Source organism: Sceloporus undulatus, chromosome 2 (genome assembly GCF_019175285.1).
Source record: "Sceloporus undulatus isolate JIND9_A2432 ecotype Alabama chromosome 2, SceUnd_v1.1, whole genome shotgun sequence".
Lineage (NCBI taxonomy): Eukaryota > Metazoa > Chordata > Lepidosauria > Squamata > Phrynosomatidae > Sceloporus > Sceloporus undulatus.
Genome location: NC_056523.1, coordinates 46,778,274 through 46,795,643, shown reverse-complemented (window position 1 = coordinate 46,795,643; position 17,370 = coordinate 46,778,274). Strand labels below are relative to the sequence as shown.

Genomic DNA, 17,370 nt, shown 5'->3' with positions numbered 1-17,370 from the left:
TTTATATCTTTACTAAGATTATAAAAACAATGTGCTTTATTTTTGAATGTGGTGATTGCTAATGAATACAGAATGTGTATAAGGTATCAGAAAACTCAAGCTGTTTTTCCTTACTCTCAGGTCAACCTGTCAACCCCAATCTGTGCACCGAAGCTCCTTTCCCTTGGGATGTCCCAGTTGAGGTTTCCCCCATGTTTAAAGACCAGAAGACAAAAGTCAAGGTGCCTTGTACATCATCAGTAGAGGTAATGTACAAACATTGTGCGTGTGCAGGGGGAGGCGGCAATGTGGTGATCTGTGTAGGTGAAAAATAGCGATGTTTCGAAAGAGGAAATTTGGATTAACTTTAAGAATAGGAAGTTAGTATCTTAACAGGGTCAGTAGCTCCATGGTTTTAAGGAGTGGTTCCTCCCTTTCTCTCTTAACATCACATACAAAATAACAACAAAAGGGACTTCAGTAGTGGCATCCCATAGCCCTTGAAAATTAGAACTACAAAAAAGAAGAAAAAAGAAAGAAGAGAGACAAAATACAGACATATTGACAGGAAAGCATGTGAAAGACAATAAACTTTATTTACAAAAAAGGAAGGAAATCAATATTGAAATATATCAAGTAGTTATGGTTGTTAATCTCAGCTAGGGCGCACATGCTAAATCATTAATGGATAAGAAATAATTTGAAAAACAAGAAGTTTTTTAAAAAATAATATAAAAGAAATCTATATTGAAATGTATGAGGTAGTTATGGTTATTAATCTCAGCTGAAGTGCACACACTAGATTAATGAGAATTTGCTCAGACAGCATTGGCATAGATTGTTTTGATTCAGTGGGTATATTCTAAATCAAATTTAGGTCATTCACTTTTATATTAAACAATGCTGTAACTATCCTCTTATATATCCCCTTATAAATATACATTCTATATTCATAAGCATAGTGGTGGTGTTATCCTAGGTGTTGTGAAGAGTCATACATCTTTTATTTAACTGATTTATAGCCCGCCCAATCACAAGGAATCCAGGCGGGTTACAGCAATAAAAATATAGAGAATAAAATACAAAAAAATAAATAAAATACAAAAAATAAAAGAGCGACATGAGTTACAGAATTCACAGTTAGACCTGATGGAACTGGGCCTGTCTTTTTCACTCCCTCCCAGGTCTGATGATGACAGTTGGGATGGGGGAGCGCTCTTCTTCTTGAGGCAAGAATATAATTTTTATTAATTTTAATTTAATTATTCTCACTAATTTAAGAGAAGAATTGGTGGACAGAGCAACGAAACTCACAGTAAATGGGAAGAGGAACTAGGTAGAGAAGACCTGCCAGAAGAGATCTGTCTTATGAGCCTTCTTAAAGGCTGTAAGAATAGAAATGCTGCGGATCTCCTTCGGCAGGTTATTCCATAGTTTTGGAGCAGCAATGGAGAAGGTCCTCTGGGAGACTGAAGTTAGCCTAGAAGTAGATTCTTCTCTGAGGACCTTAAAGTGCAGGACGGACAGTACAGAAGAAGGCGTTCCCTTAAGTACTCTGGATCCAAGCTATGTAGGGCTTTAAAGGTAATCACCAACACCTTGTACCTTGCCCGGAAACTAACTGGCAGCCAGTGAAGGGGTTTCAAAACTGGTATTATGTGATCATTACGATGAGAACCTGTAATTATCCTGGCTGCCATATTTTGTACAAACTGAGGTTTCTGAACTTGGCACAAGGGTGGCCCCATGTAGAGCGCATTACAGAAGTCCAATCGAGAGGTGACCAGTGCATCTACTACTGTTTCAAGGTCTCCTGGTTCCAGGAAGGGGTGCAGCTGGCGTATCAGCTGAAGCTGATAACAAGTGCTCTTGACTGTCACATCCACCTGAGCTGTCAGGTGAAGCGGTGAGTCAAGGAGCATCCCCAAGCTACAGACAGAGTCTTTCAGGGGGAAGTGTGTCTCCATCCAGAACTGGCTGACATAATTTCATACCTGGGGTAATTCCATATATCTTGTCTTGGAAATCCATATAAAAGCAGATTACAGTAATTGGTTTCAGTGCAGTATTTCCTTTTTAAGGAGTGTGGACATTGCAGAGGTCGGGGTAAAACTAGGTGCAGCAGATGTCATGGAACTGGATCGGTAAGTAGTGGTACATTAGGTATGGATGTAATTTCACTAATTGCATTGGATATGGATTTAATTTCACCAATGCAATTTCACTAATTTCACTTCACTAATTTATTTCTTGAAGGAAACAACAATTTTAGCCATTTTCATCCCTCCATGACAAAGATCATGAAATGATTTTTTCACAGATCATTCAAAATACATTATTTATTTTGCACAACATCCATACATGAATGTTTTATGAAGCTGCTTCTGCACAGAAAATATCTCATTTCTAATCAGACTATAATAAATAGCCATAGACTTGGTCTTGCATTTCTATAGGAATTCATATAGTTTGATTATAAAGGTATTTCCTGGGCAACAGTTCTCTCCATGCATCTGTGGAAATAGACCAAGTATATGAAAGCTCATGCTGCAGTGTCTTTCACTCAGTTAGTCTCAAATACTGATATTGATACTCCAGACTGATATTCCAGACTAGCATGGCCATTTCTCTGATTAGTATAAGAATGTTAGACTTGGTACAGAGAGTTCCAAGTTCAGCTTCCTGCTTGGTGACAAAATGTACAGGATGGTCTTGAACCAGTCACTATTTCACAAAAACTTGAAATAGCTAATGGTTTCCCATATTTTGGATCAAACATTGATCAGAATGGAGCTTGAAGTCAAGAAATCAGAAGAAGATTAGGAATGGGAAGGGCAGCTATGAAAGAACTAGGCAAAATCCCAAAGTGTAAAGATATACATTATATTCCCCATTACCATGTACGGATGTGAGAGCTGGACAGTAAAGAAAGCAGATAGGAAGGAAATTAATTCATTTGAGATGTGGTGCTGGAGAAAAGTGCTGAGGATACTGTGGATGGTTAAAAGACAAACCATTTGTCCTAGAAAAAATCAAGCCTGAACTCTCCCTTGGAGGCCAAGATGACTAAGTTGAGGCTGTCATACTTTAGCCATATCACGAGAAGGCATGACTCATTAGAAAAGATAATGATGCTGGGGAAGGTGGAGGAAAGTAGAAAGAGAGGAAGACCACATGCCAGATGGATAGATTCATTCAGGGAGACCACAGGCCTGAACCTACTGGACTTGAGCAGAGCAGCACAGGATGGGAGGCTTGGAGACATTTCATTCACAGGGTTGCCATGAGTTGAGGTTGATGCATGAGAAGAGAAGAACTATATACACTGCTGGTGCAGTGCAGATAGTGATGCTAGGGTGTTTAATGACACGTCCACATGTTTTTTCCAGTCAGGTTATATTTTTGTTTGTTTGTTCTCTTACTGGTAGTGAGAACTTACCTATCAGTGAGACTACTGATAGAAGCTCTGCACATAACATACTGTTATCTGATTTATAGGATAAAATGGAGAATAAAGTGAAAGCAAATAGCAGGAATTGCAGGGGAAAGAAAGCTATGGCTTGCTTCAGATATACAGATTAAGTATTTTATTTGTTTATATTAACTAGAAAAAAATTGAGTTTAACTTTCTTTGTTCCATTCCCCTTTTCTTCTGAGTAAATGAGACAAACAGCTCAACTGTGCTAGGATGTCTTCAATATCCCCCAACTTTTAATTAAAGACCACTATTAAGGCAATAATCAGTGTTTGTAATGTTTGTGTGTGTGTTTCAGTTCCCTCTCATTACAGTGATTGCACCCTTCCTTCCAATAACATATATAGTAATCTGCCAACTGAGGCAGCACTTCATAGGTCTGAAATGGGCTACAGTCCACACATGAGGGCAGCTTTCTCCTGAGGCAGGATGGTGAGATTGCCACAGACAGCAGGATGCCAGGACTAAAGAACTGCATGGTTCCACTTCTACTAACAGGGTCCTGCCACTACTTCTTCAATTCACTTCTTCTCAGCCCACCTTGCTTCTCCTTGTTGTGTCCGCCTGCTATTCCTCTGTCTCCTGGTCTCCCATCTCCTGGTTACTCATGTGATTCTGCTTCTCCTATTCCTCCTTGCTGATGTTCTTGTTGCCATTCCATCATCACTCCCTGGCCCTTCATCACTTGCCATGTTTGCCTACTGCCGTTGCTATCTTGAATATGCAGCCATGAGCAACAGTTTGCCAAGCTGTCTCTATACGTTCTAATTTTCTAGTTCATGTTTTCTGCTTGGGATTGGAGAGGTGGGATGTCTTATCACTTTCAAAAGTACCAGTTTCCTCTTTTTCTCTAAGACTTGTTCTGTGTAAGAGCCCTTCCAGAAGATGCATATATTGGCATTTTAATACTTCCCATATGGAAACTTGTGTGACAGGTGCTGGTCACATCGCACTCCGTAGGGGTGCATCCCACTCAAATGAATGGGGCTTGAGCACACATGAGATTTGCCTTACATGGGGCATTCTGGAATGGATCCCCAACATAAGGTGAGGGCACCCTATATATTGTGGCATCAGAGCTCTCTGACAGAGAAGACTAAATGTCTCACAAAACTACAGTTCCCAGAATTCCCTAGTATTGGGCCAGTGCAGTTAAAGCAGTCTAAAACTGGATTATATCTGCAGTGTGTTGTGGCAAAACCCCATCTAATATCTTCCTCTGCTTTTCAAACCAAGTGCATACTTAAACATTAGTTTAACCTCATTTATTCTGACTATGCTTACATCTCCTTCTTGCTTTGGAGATTATGGCACTGCCCTTTCCTGTCCTTTCCTCCCGAGCTAGGCATGGGATGTAAACTTTTAAACATGGATTTTATTGCACACCTCTGTGCTGAGGCAAGAGCCATCCCATACTCTGGACTTCTCCTTCACCTTTTGAAAGAACAGGATTTTCCCGGTTTTTGCAAGGTGCAGGAAAAGTCCAGACTGGTTACAGGATGCCGTGATCGGGTAAGAGATGCCTCCTGCCTAGGCATGGAGGTGTGTGATAAAATCCACATTTAAAGGTTTACATCCTGCACCTAACTCAGGAAGAAAAGATGTGAAAGGGTAGTGCGATCATCACCTTTCTTTTCCCTTCCACTCTAATGAGTCCAATCTTTATTGTTATTTTTCCAAAGCCTTTAGTGTGTTTTCTATTTTTTATCCAAAGCTTAGTTATGTTCAGTGATTAACTGTGAAATACATGTGGTCAGATATCAACTAACCTCCAAAGCTTCCCATATGAGATGTTAATAGAAATGAGAGTGTTATTTCATTCTAGCTACCAGTAAAAGTTCCCTATGTCTTGTTTCCATCTGTAAAGAGATTTAAGTTAGCTGGTTCTGGGTTCAGAACTAAAGTATACAATTGGCCCTCCATACCCACAGATTTTTTTATCCATGGATTTTAGCATCCATAGCTTGAACCTATTCAAAAAATTATAAATTATAAAGGAAACCATTATTGGGCCATTTTACTATCCATTGTATTTAATGGGACTTGAACATCTTTGGATTTTGGTATCCACGGGTGGTCCTGGAACTAAAACCGAGTGGAAAACAATGGCCCATTGTATTTCATTATCTGATTTATTTCCTATCTAACCTTTTTCTCAGGTAACCAGTACCACGGGAGATCATCAAATGTTTACGTATGTACCCCTTACTCCACCTTTCATCTAACACAATTTTTTTTGAAGACCAGTTGTTTTTACAATACAAGCAATTTGTTAGGAGATTTTTATTATGGTCCTTTTAGTCAACTCCAGCTGATGGTGACCCCATCATAGAGTTTTCTTGGCAAGATTTATTTTGGGGTGGGTTCCCACTGACCTCCTCTAAGACTGGAAAAGGGTCATCCAGTAGATTTCCATAGCTGAGTGATGATTCAAACCCTGACTCAAATCCTGGAGTTATAATCCAACATCATTCCACTACACCACACTGGGTTTTTGTGGGATTTAGGTACTACCTATGTATAAGTTTGATTGTATTTTTTCTCACAATCACCTAGTTGGATCTCAGTGGCATCCTTCACCACACAGCTATTTTTTCATCTGTAAAATAATTCTATTAATATTGTTTCTGTATATAAATGTCCAGCCTCAAATTACCATTATGTGCTTCATAAATGTATGAAGTCCATTTCCCTTTGAAGAGATATTTACACTATCTAAAAATTTATCTTCAAAGTTCTGGTGCTTTTACATTCCTTATTAATTAATGATAAAGACTAACACTTAGCAGGTTAAGTATTTTAATTTGAGGAAATGTCTTCTGCCTTTGTCATTCAGTAGTCAATTTACTTCCACAAAAAAGATTTTCAAATCTTGATGCCCCTGTGCCTTTCAAGCATCTCTCTCTCTCTCTCACACACACACATATCTTCCAGGTCATGTTCTTTTTGTGGTGGTTCAGGAAAGCGAAAATGCTCCAAGTGCTCAGGAAAAGGAAAGTTGCTGACTTACCTTCAGCTAAAAGTAAAATGGTAAGTCACACCAAAAACCCAGCTCAGCTAAGTGGTATGGAAACAAAGGGTCACCCCTGAAAGTCTGAAAATAATAATAATAGTTTTGTTGCTAGTATATATGCTCAGATTTGATCTACAGCATTACTGCATATTTTTTTTCCTTTACTGGTGGTAGGGGAAGTTGCTCGGCTGATCTTTGAAGATATTCAAAGGAAAGCACCTTTGAGCTTAATTGAGTGAAAGATGTTTTAGTATAAGTTTTTGTAGACTTGGTCTACTTCCTCAAATGCTGAGGAGATAGGCCAAGTTTACAAAAGGTTATGCTTCAACTTCTTTTGCTCACATGCCCTGTTTACACTGGCCATTAAGGCCGGCATGGGGGCAGAGTCAGGGTGTAGTGCTCCCTGATGCATGCCTGACTCTGCCCCCAAGGCACCCTGATGCTGCATACCACTCCACATGGTGCACTGCATCATGGCGCTCCTCCAGGGCTGTGTCCATACGACGCAACACTGAAGGAGCACCATATAGTCTTGGCAACATGGCTATGGCGCCCTTTCAAGGACACACACAAAAAGCACTGTTTGTGGCTCCTTTTCATACCCTTGAAAGGCAGGATCAAGGCTGCAGCATGAGGTTGCCGTGGCCCCAATCTGGCTGGAATGTACAGCCCCTTAGTCTCAAAGGTGCTACAAGATCTCTTTGATTACTGATATTCCATACTAACAGGGCTATGTCTCTGATCTCTGAAGAGGTATGATTAAGACTTTGTGCCACTCAGATAAGACACTGATGTGCTTGACAATATCACCCACTGGTTTCTCTAGAAATATGCTTAATGCAGGAAATAATATAATTCTGTACATATTGCCAGTTTTGGGATTTAATGATATATGTTCAAATTTTATAGGATAATAGATATTTCATGCAACTGCAGCATGAAATCACATTGGAGGCTGAGAGAGGCTGGATTGCATAAGGAAAATGCAACTAACCTAGAAATTTTTGTTAGAAATGAACAATTAGAATAGCTGTGCCTGGTTTGAGACAGTCATGTTGGTTTGCTGAGAAAATAAGAAATAGCACATACAATATCTATCTTTTTCCTTCATAGGAAGAATCATATTTTTGAATATGTGATGGATCATGGCTTCGGGTTTCCTATAAAGTGTTTTGAAAAATCTCATGGACAAAATATTTTATTTGATGAGCAACATATGGTAATTCTAATAAAAATGACAGATCCTGAGGTCTGTGAATGAAATTGAGCTAATTTGAACATGGATAAAATACTTATTTTTCTTATATCAGAAATATCCTTCTCAAGGCAGAACAATATTATCTTCATCTGTTTTCCTCTTTGGCCCTGCATGGCAGAGTAGGCAGTTTTCTTCTATTCAAAGCCCCCACAACCCCTCCATTTTCCTTCCCTGGTTCCCTCCCCCCCTTTTTTTCCATTCAGATAAGGAAATCCTCACAATTGTTTTGCTCAATTGTCCTGAATTTTTAAAATATTGAGTACAGTATGTGATGATGACAAGCACCAGCAATGATCATAATGATATGGAGTAGGTAGATAGCAGCAGTAATGAATAATCAAAAGCAAGTAGACACTTCCATCAGCCACACTTGAGGGCTATCACTCAGTTGGTAATGGCTGTCACTCAGTAGGTAATGGCACCACTCTTTGACAAGTAGTTCTGGGCTAAGGGTTTCCAGTTCTCAGGACCTGGGCTCTCTTTTCCAATTCTCGGTCCAAAAGGAAGGAATCTCAGAGTGAGATAAATGTCTTGAAAAGTGTGTACACACTTGCACTCATTCCTTGTTCTCTTTGTTGCAAATTGCTTTGGAATGTCTGTGGTAGACTCTCTAGGGCAGGAGTAGGCAACCTGCGGCCCACGGGCCGGATGCAGCCCAGCGAGGCCTTCGGACTGGCCCCAGCCAATTACCGCCGGGGCCTTTGGGGGGCAATTGTCTATAGAAGTCTCAGAAACATGCATTTATATTAACATTTATTTAAAAATCAGCATTTTTTTTCGTGTGTCCTCCATTTTTTTTAAAAAAAAAGTGTCTTCCATTTGAAAATTTTGTCCTACATTTGTCCTGGTTTATTTATATATTTAATTTTTTTAAAAAAAAATTAATTATTTATTTTTTGGCTTCGGCCCCCAGTTGTCTGAGGGACAGCAACCCGGCCCCCGGCTCAAAAAGATTGCCTACCCCTGCTCTAGGGGGTCCAGCTGGCCTGCTCCCCCACCTTTTCCTTCTCTAATATCACTATGGACTGCCCCTATATCTCCTAGCCTTGCAACCCTATCTGTGCCTGTAAATTTTTTTATAGCATTCTCTGTTTCATAGAATCACAGAATCATAGAATCATACAGTTGGAAGAGACCACAAGGGCCATCCAGTCCAACCCCCTGCCATGTAGGAACTCTCAATCAAAGCATACCTGACAGATGACCATCCAGCCTTTGTTTAAAGACCTCCAAAGAGGGAAACTCCACTACACTCCAAGAGAGTGTGTTCCACTGTCGAACAGCCCTTACTGTCATGAAGTTCCTCCTAATGTTGAGGTGGAACCTCTTTTCCAGTAGCTTACATCCATTGTTCCGGGTCCTGTTCTCTGGAGCAGCAGAAAACAAGCTTGCTCTCTCCTCAATATGACATCCTTTCATTTCATGTTTTAGCCACATGATGGTAATAATAATAATAATATTTTTCATGTTTCTGAGGTGTTCCTTCCTTTCTTTCTGACTGTGCCCTTTCACTAACTGAATATCAAGCCATTGAAGATTATTAGATACTGTCCTACAAAAATCCAGTATGTTTATAGAATTTGGTAATTCATCCCTTTAAAAAAAATCACTTCCCCCCCTAAGTTTTCTGAATTTTTCAATATTTATGCTACTATAGATACCTTATCAAGCTATTTTTCTAACATTATCAGATTTACTAAACTTTCTACAGAACTTTGTTTTGCAAGTTGCTACAATGTCTTTACTTTTCCACTTGATAGTTTTTCATTTTTCAAGAGCCAAATGATAATGCTCCTGTTTCTTAACTTGACCTAAGTATCAGTTGCTTCCTCCCTATTTGACACATATGTTTGGGTCTATGGCTACTGCTTGCATAGTGTAGATACATAATTATAAACTCCTCTCCCACATTCACTAGTCTGGGATTCAGTTTTGTATTTAATCTCTCAATGCTGGTATTTTCTTAGGTATCTCCAGTAGTGGATTTCCCGGAAAATACCATAAAGAATGTCTCTCAGAGAGCTGTTCAACAACATCAGGATGAATTTATAGCTCCTATACCAGGGCAAGTGAGTACAGCAAAGACTACATCTCTGCATCCCATTAATTTTCAGTGACGTTCCTCCCCGTTTTTGGTTTGGCGTTCTAAGTTCAAGTGAGTCATGCCTTCTCCTGATGTGACTAAAGTACAATAGCATCAATTTCATCATCTTGGCTTCCAGGGGAGTGGTGGTTTAATCTATTCAAGGATCCATTTCTTTGTCCACGGTATCTTCAGCACTTTTTTCCAGCACCAGATCTCAAATGAATATTTTTTCCCTTTCCATTTTTTTCACAGTTCAGCTGTCATATATGTACATGGTTATGGAGAATGTCAAAAAGAAATTAATGTCAAAATGACATTAATGCTTGAAGAGGTGGAGGGCAGTAGAAAGGGAGGAAAATCACACATCAAATGGCTAGACTCAATTAGTGAGGTCATGGGATTGAATCTACAGGACCTAAGCAGAGCAGTGGAGGATAGGGAGGTTTGGAGATGTCTCATGCACAGGGTTGCCATGAGTCAGAGTGAACTCAAGGGCAGTTAACAACAACAAACAACAAACTAAGTTCACCAGACTTAATCCAACAGATGCAAGAGCAACTTCCTTTCAACTTTTATGTGCCTACCTATGGTGCATACAAAAGCTCTGACTGGTCTCTGTGTTTTGAGGAACAGTCATGGTTTGTATCTACACAGTGCAGCCATATTTATCGGCCTGGCTTTATTCATAGATCTCAGTTTCTGTTCCTTTTCCTTTTTTGTAAAGCAAGGGTGCAGAACGCATGGCTCACAGCCCTTCCCTTTGTGACCCCCTTCCAGCATTTGGGACACCATAATACTACCAGACATTAGGTCAGAAAACCTAACAGACCTGGAACAACTACAGTAGTCCTTTACCTGATGCGGGGGATCCGTTCCAGAACTCTCCCCCAAGTAAAGGAAATTCTGCCATTACTCTTTCCAGTGCATTGCACCATTTCTTCTGGCACAGCTTCCAGCATATGTTGGAAGCAGCATAAAGAATGCTCGCGTATAATGCGGGCACATTGTACTAAGGAAGATCAAAGAAGAAAGTGCAAAGGCAGGCTTACTGTTGAACATAAAGAAAACAAAAATAATGACCACAGAGAACTAACACACATTCAAACTAGACAATGAGGAAATAGTAATAGTCTCATATCTGGGATCAAACATTGATCAGAAAGGGAACTGCAGCCAGGAAATCAGAAGAAGATTAAAAATGGGGAGAGTGGCTAGGAAAGAGCTAGAAAAGATCCTAAATTGCAAAGACATACAACTCAGCATAAAAGTCAGAATCATACAATTGTATTTCCTATTAACATGTTTGGATGTGAGAGCTGGACAGTCAAGAAAGAAGATTGGAGGACAGTCAACTCATTTGAGATGTGGTGCTGGAGAAGAGTGCTGAGGATTCCATAGACAGCCAAAAGGACAAACAAATGGGCCCTGAAGCAGATCAAGCTAGAAATTTTCCTGGAAGCCAAGATGACAAAACTTAGGCTGCCGTTCTTTGGACACATGAATTGTTGGAAAAGACAATAATGGTGGGAAAGGTAGAGGGAAGTAGAAAGAGGGGAAGGCCGCATCCTAGATGGATGGAATTTATTAAAGAGTCTACGAATATGAGTTTGCAGGAGCTGGGCAGAGCAGGAGAGAACAGGGGGGCCTGGAGATGTCTCATCAGCAGGGTCACCATGAGTCGAGACTGACGCAAGGGTAGTTAAAAACAACAACAAGAACAACAACAGTGCTTCTAGGACCTCACCTATTTCTCTTCACAGCCCATTTGATCAATTGATGTCTTGGGGGAAAATGTTGTTCTTTGGTATCTGAATTCATTTTGTTCTTGATGCTAGTAGCAGCATGATTTGAGAAGCAGCAAGATCAATAGAAATCAATGAGAGTTGGGCAAGACTTTTGCTTCCACTGCTCTTCAGAGACCCCCTTCCCCACATCCATATGTGCTAAGGTACATGTAGGGTATCACATGAGGGAACTGTGGGTTTTTTTTGGGGGGGGGGCGAAGACTTGGGTGTGCATGCATAAACACAGCTGCATAGCCAACACTGAATGTGGTCCTCAGGACAGAAGTGATTGTGCACCCCATCCTAAATTGTATATTTCCACAGGTGCATTCTCCTGATCATGGAATTGCCACCTGGAATGCTATTGCACATCCTCGTGTTAAGTTTCCAGCCACAATGAGCATTCGGAAGCAGGTGAGTTATATATTTTTTGTTACATACAAGGGAAGTATATGCTATTGTGTAAGTATTGGACTGTGACTCTGGAGACCAGGGTTCAGATCCGTGCTCGAGCATAAAAAGCCGTTGTGTGACCTTGGCAAGTTAAATTCTCTCAGTCTTGGAGGATAGCAGTGGTAAACCCCCTCTGAAGAAATATGCCCCCCCCCAAAAAAAAACCATGATAGGTTTGCCTTATAGTTGCAATAAGTCAGAAATGATTTGAAGGCACGCAACAACAGCAACAGTAAATACTTTATTAGGTCCAGAAGTGCCACTGAATTCAGTAACACTAAATTGGAAGAAAGTTTAGTCCTGCTAAATTCAATTTAATTTTTTTTTTTAAAAAAATGAAATTGCTTCTGCAATATGTCTGCCTCTGACGCAGAGCAGTAGTAGATCTGGAATCAGGACTAGATTTGCTTGATTTTGTAAATCATGTTTTTGTAAATAGTATAATTTTAATACGGTTTTTTTGGGGGGGAGGGGGTTCGGCTATGTAAAAATGTTCTAGATGAGTTTATTCCTCTTGTTTCACCAGCATCTGTGGCTGGCATCTTCAGAGAAAGTACAATTTTAATCTTTAAGAGTATATTCTCTTTCTCTCTCTCATTACAGAAACAAATAATCGAGTTGCTCTACCTTACCAGGGTGGAATATGAATGGCACGGGAAGCACTATTCCTACTATGTTTATGGAAATGAAAACAAGGTGTATGCAGAGTATTATCCTAAAAAGTGTTGCTGCACTGTCATGTGATTTATGGACCTTCCAACGAATCTCTCATGGTTAGAATATTTAGATGACTGTACTTCCCTCTTCAGTTGTTTATGAGAACTATGTATGGAGGATACTGCCATTCTCAAAAGAAAATGGTGGATTATTGTATTTGCCTGGCAGACAAAGGAAATCTCATGCTTGCACATTGCAGAACAAGACTGGCTTTTCTTAGAATAATATAAAAACTTGAGAGAAAGATGGAAAAGCATTCTCCTTTATAATTCCTGATTTTATTGGCTGAATTGATGTAACTGAAACATTTCTTCCTAGATTAAAGAGAAAGTGCACCATGGCCTCAGAACTAGCTTCAGAATGTTCTATTTGTTTATTTTATTTTTGTCTGGGGTGGAATGGGGAGGGAAGTGAGGAGGCACTGGAAGTCTTTTCATTTTATGTATGTAATATTCTGTTTGATATAAAATATTATTCTAATGGAATGCACTTTTGGATGTAACAGTCATAAAATATAAGGTAATAGATTGTGTGTGTATGTGTGTGTGTGTCCCTTTTGAGATTCCGTTTTGGGGAACATCCTAGTGATATTAAGAACAAGAACACAGGTACTCCTCATAATGTAACAGAAATTTCAGGAAACTTAAAAATCTAGGACTGACAGAGCAAAAGAATTGGCAAGAGGACCTAGTAACTGAAAATCCATAAGTTTATTTCCAATTGTCGCAGTGGAATTCAAGTTCCAAAAAGCTGAGGCCTCGAACAAGACAAAATGGCTCTTTTTATATTATTGAAGACAAAGAAGCTTCTTCAATACACCTGATTGGCTAATTACAATTTAAGCATACAGAATTCTTACAATCAGAACAGAAATACATGCATACATTAAAACTGCATCATCACTCCTTACCCCCTCCATAGCCTTCTTCGAACCGGAATGTCAACACTATGTACCTTCCAGAGTTATGTTATTATTCTTATTAACCTTATTTAGAAGCGTCGTAAATTTACACAGCGCTGTACATGCAATCCTTTTAGTTCAGGGGTCGGCACACCTGCGGCCCGCGGGCCGGGTGCGGCCGCCCAAGGCCTCTTTCCCGGCCCCTGCGGCGTCCGCCGCCGTTGCCGCCGTTTTCCTCCTTTTTTTCGCCGGCTCCGGCCGCCATTTTGTTTTTCCAAAATGGCGGCCAGAAGTCTCGCGTGACCCGGATGGCAAAGGTCACGTGAGATTTCGGCCCCATTTGAAACAAAATGGCGGCCGCCATGCAGTGAGGGCTGGTGCAGCCCCTGTAGCACTCCAACAGGGCTCCCGGGGCTGCGTAGGCCTGCAGCAGGCTCCACCTCGCCCTCCGCCTCCTCCTCCTCCTCCCTAAGAGCAGGGAAAAGGAGGAGGAGACAGAAGGAAGGAGTACAGAGCCAGGGAGCCAGAGCAGTAGCTCCAGCCAGCAAGGCCAGAGGTGGTTCATTGGGGGAGGGGTGCTGGGTCTTCTTTCTTCGCAACAATCCCCTCTGAGCACCTTGTGGCTTTTCTGGGTTGAAACTGTGTGCATACTGCTGTATTTATTTTCAATTGCATTTTAATAATTTCCTTGCTTGCACCATTATTGGGTTATTATTATTGCTACTACTACTACTTGCCCTGGGTGTTCTGTTCTGCAAAAACCCCTCGGAGCACCTTGTGGCTTTTCTGGGTTGAAACTGGTGCATGTTGCTGTAGTTTATCAATTGCATTTTAATAATTTCCTTTGTGCACAATTATATTATTATTATTATATTATTATTATTATTACTACTTGCCCTGGGTCGTTCTTTCTGCAACAATCCCCTCTCTCAATGAGGAAAGAGGGGGAGGAGGTGGAAAGGTGAGTCATTTCGGTTGCCTTGGGTGTTTTCCATTTTTTTTAAAAATATATAACACTTATTTTAGTTCATTTCATATTTTATTATTTAGAAGGTGAGACAGTGTGACTTTTCCAAAGTGCTGTGGAACAAAGGGTCGGCTGTAACAATGATAGTGGTGGTGGATGATGGATGATGAGCTCGGTGGAAGCTCCACCACAAATGTGGTGGCTCACGCCCCTGGAGGGTGGAAGCTCCACCTGGCATTGGCTCCACCCCCAGAAGGTGGAAGCTCCACCACCAGCATATGGCTCCACCCTGGAGGGGTGGAAGCTCCACCCACAGCTCTGGCCCCCTTGTCCTGAGGGACGCAACCTGCCCACGACTCAAAAAAGGTTGCCTACGCCCTGTTTTAGTTAGGACGGTTCCCTGCCCTCAGGCTTACAATCTAAAAAGACATGACACAGAAGGAGAAGGAGTGGTGACGGGAAAGGTAAGAGGTCCACAGTTCTCTCAACCTCCTAGGCCTGGAACAAGGCAGATGGACTGAAGGGAGGCTTGGCTTCAATGAGGTTACATCTTATCCAGGGAAAATACATATCACAAGTAGGATAATGCATATACAAAGTACATAGCAATACAGGAAATGGATCGATAAAACAGCAACAACAGAAACATCAATGTAACGACAATTAGCGATGCTGGGAAGGCTTCTCGAATTAGGATGGTTTTCACTCCGTTTTGAAGTGGTTAATGAAGTGATGGCTCTTGCTTGTGGAGGAGAAGGTTTCCAGGATTGAGGGGGCAGCAAGTGAAAAGGGGCGAATCCAGTTGGGGCAGAGGAAATCCTGGGCTGAGACAGGAACCCTTGACTACCAGAACGGACGGGCCCGTGTGAATCGGTGAGGAGGAAGAAGTCGATAAGTAAGAGGGCCAGTCCAGAGGGCTTGATGCCGCAGCCAGGAGCCTTTACTGAAGCGGAAGGGAGAGGGAGCCGGAGGGATTCCAACACAGGAGAATGTGGTCAGAGCGGTGGGTGGAAGTGATATGCGTGCAGCGCATGCTCGGACAGAGATTAACGGACGGAGGTGAGAAAGGAAAAGCCCCAGCCAGAGGACATACAGTCAACAAGTCGTGAGGATCCACAGGGCATGGACCAGGTCTTGCGAGAGGCGGAGAGCTATGGTCGGATTCGGCAATATTGTACCAAACGACGTACAAGCCTGGCTGCGTTCTGGATCTGAGGGTACACGACAGAGAGAAGTCAAAGATAACGCCAAGACTGCAGGCTTGCTGGACTGTTTGAATGGAAATGTTGTCCACAGAGACAGCAAAGGAGTGTTGCAGGTTGGGCTTAGGGGGGCGGAAAGACAGACGCCCTCTCGGACATGTTGAGCTCAACGCCGAGGTGCATCCACTGTGGAGACAGCTGTCAGGCAAGATGAGACTTGCTGTTCAAGCCTTGGGGAAAGGGTCCGGGCCCGCAGAAAGATACCGCTGGGTGTCCATCGGCATACCCCGATGGTAGGAAAACCAAAGAGCTGATGAGTTTTCCTAGGACAGCCTGTGTAGAGCGGAAAACAGAGGGGACCCCAGAACAGAGCCCTGGGGGACCCACAGTAAGGGAACAGGGGAGAAGAAGTCGACCCCCTGCACCACGCAACAGATCTGCCAGACAAGTAAGATCTCAACCAGCGAGAAGCCGCGTCTGAGAACCCAGGTCAGAGGGAGTATGTCAATTAGGAGGACAGTGTCACAGTGTCAAAGCTGCAGAAAAATCGCGAGAATGAGAACCGAGTACAGGCCCTTAGCCTTGGCCCTGTAAAAGTCCCTCGAGGATCTTCGTGAGAGCTGTCCTGTAGAATGCCTTGGGCGGACCCAGGGGAAACCCCGACTGAAGGATCGCGAATGGAGTTGGGTGGCTTCAAGAAACTCAACGACAGCGCGGCGAATAGACAACCCGTTCCAAACCTAGAAGAAAAGGGGAGAAGGAAATCGGACGATAGCTAGACAGAGAGGGAGAGGTCAGAGAGTTTTTTTCAGAATTGGGGAAATGAGAGCATGTTTAAAGTCCTAAGGAGGAGCCTGTAGGAGAGAGAGATTGAAGATATGGAGACCGGCGAGGGCAGAAGGAGGGTCTATAGAGATTAGAAGCGACGAGGTAGCGGAATAGGATCAAGAGGACAGTAGCAGGTTTGAAGAATTCAGAAGTGTTAGAGAGTTCATCCAAGAGGCAGGAGGACAGGACAGACATTTGTAGGCGACGGCGATAGGAGATAAGAGCAGAAGAAGAATCAGGAGGGCCCTCTCAGACGCGAAAGTGGTAATCTTAAGATGAATAGTTAGCAAAGTCTGGGAGAGAACGTGAAAGAGACAGGGGAGAGGGGAGGTTTAAGTGAAAGTGTTGAAGGTGGAGAGACAAAACGCTGTGGGGCCTCTCATTGCAGAGTCAATGATTGTAATAATCTGTTTTGCCATAGAGAGGGCGCCGTGAGACGAGGAAGAAAGAACAAATTTGAAAGATAAAATCGCCCCACTCTGGACTTTCCCCAAAGACGTCCGCCGCTCTAGAGCAGGACCAGAGAAACTTAATGTTGGGGGAAGCCAGGCTGAGGTCTAGTCTTAGGCGGAAGACGTGCGGACCAGAGACAGGGGCAAAATGGTCGAGAGTTAGAAGAGGGAGTTCAATAAAGACATAGCCCTGACTCAGCAGAATCCCCGGAGATTAGGGAAGAGAGAGTGAATCCAGGGTCCGACCAAGATGGT

At 42.1% G+C, this 17,370-nt stretch overlaps 1 protein-coding gene across 5 annotated transcripts in view; it reads left to right on the top strand.

Annotated features, from left to right (window-relative positions):
• LOC121923169 (protein SSUH2 homolog) overlaps positions 1-13,506 on the top strand; it is a 35,435-nt gene extending 21,929 nt beyond the window's left edge. For 4 of the 5 annotated variants that reach the window (XM_042453331.1, XM_042453329.1, XM_042453332.1 and 1 more), the window contains 8 exons: positions 121-245; positions 2,046-2,123; positions 5,614-5,648; positions 6,389-6,484; positions 7,581-7,686; positions 9,693-9,794; positions 11,920-12,009; positions 12,652-13,506. In XM_042453331.1, the coding sequence (XP_042309265.1) occupies positions 121-245; positions 2,046-2,123; positions 5,614-5,648; positions 6,389-6,484; positions 7,581-7,686; positions 9,693-9,794; positions 11,920-12,009; positions 12,652-12,792 (773 nt within the window). In that variant the 3' untranslated portion in view covers positions 12,793-13,506. The remainder of the gene's footprint in view (positions 1-120; positions 246-2,045; positions 2,124-5,613; positions 5,649-6,388; positions 6,485-7,580; positions 7,687-9,692; positions 9,795-11,919; positions 12,010-12,651) is intronic. The other variant, XM_042453327.1, reaches the window with a different exon arrangement.
• The last annotated feature ends 3,864 nt before the right edge of the window (positions 13,507-17,370 follow it).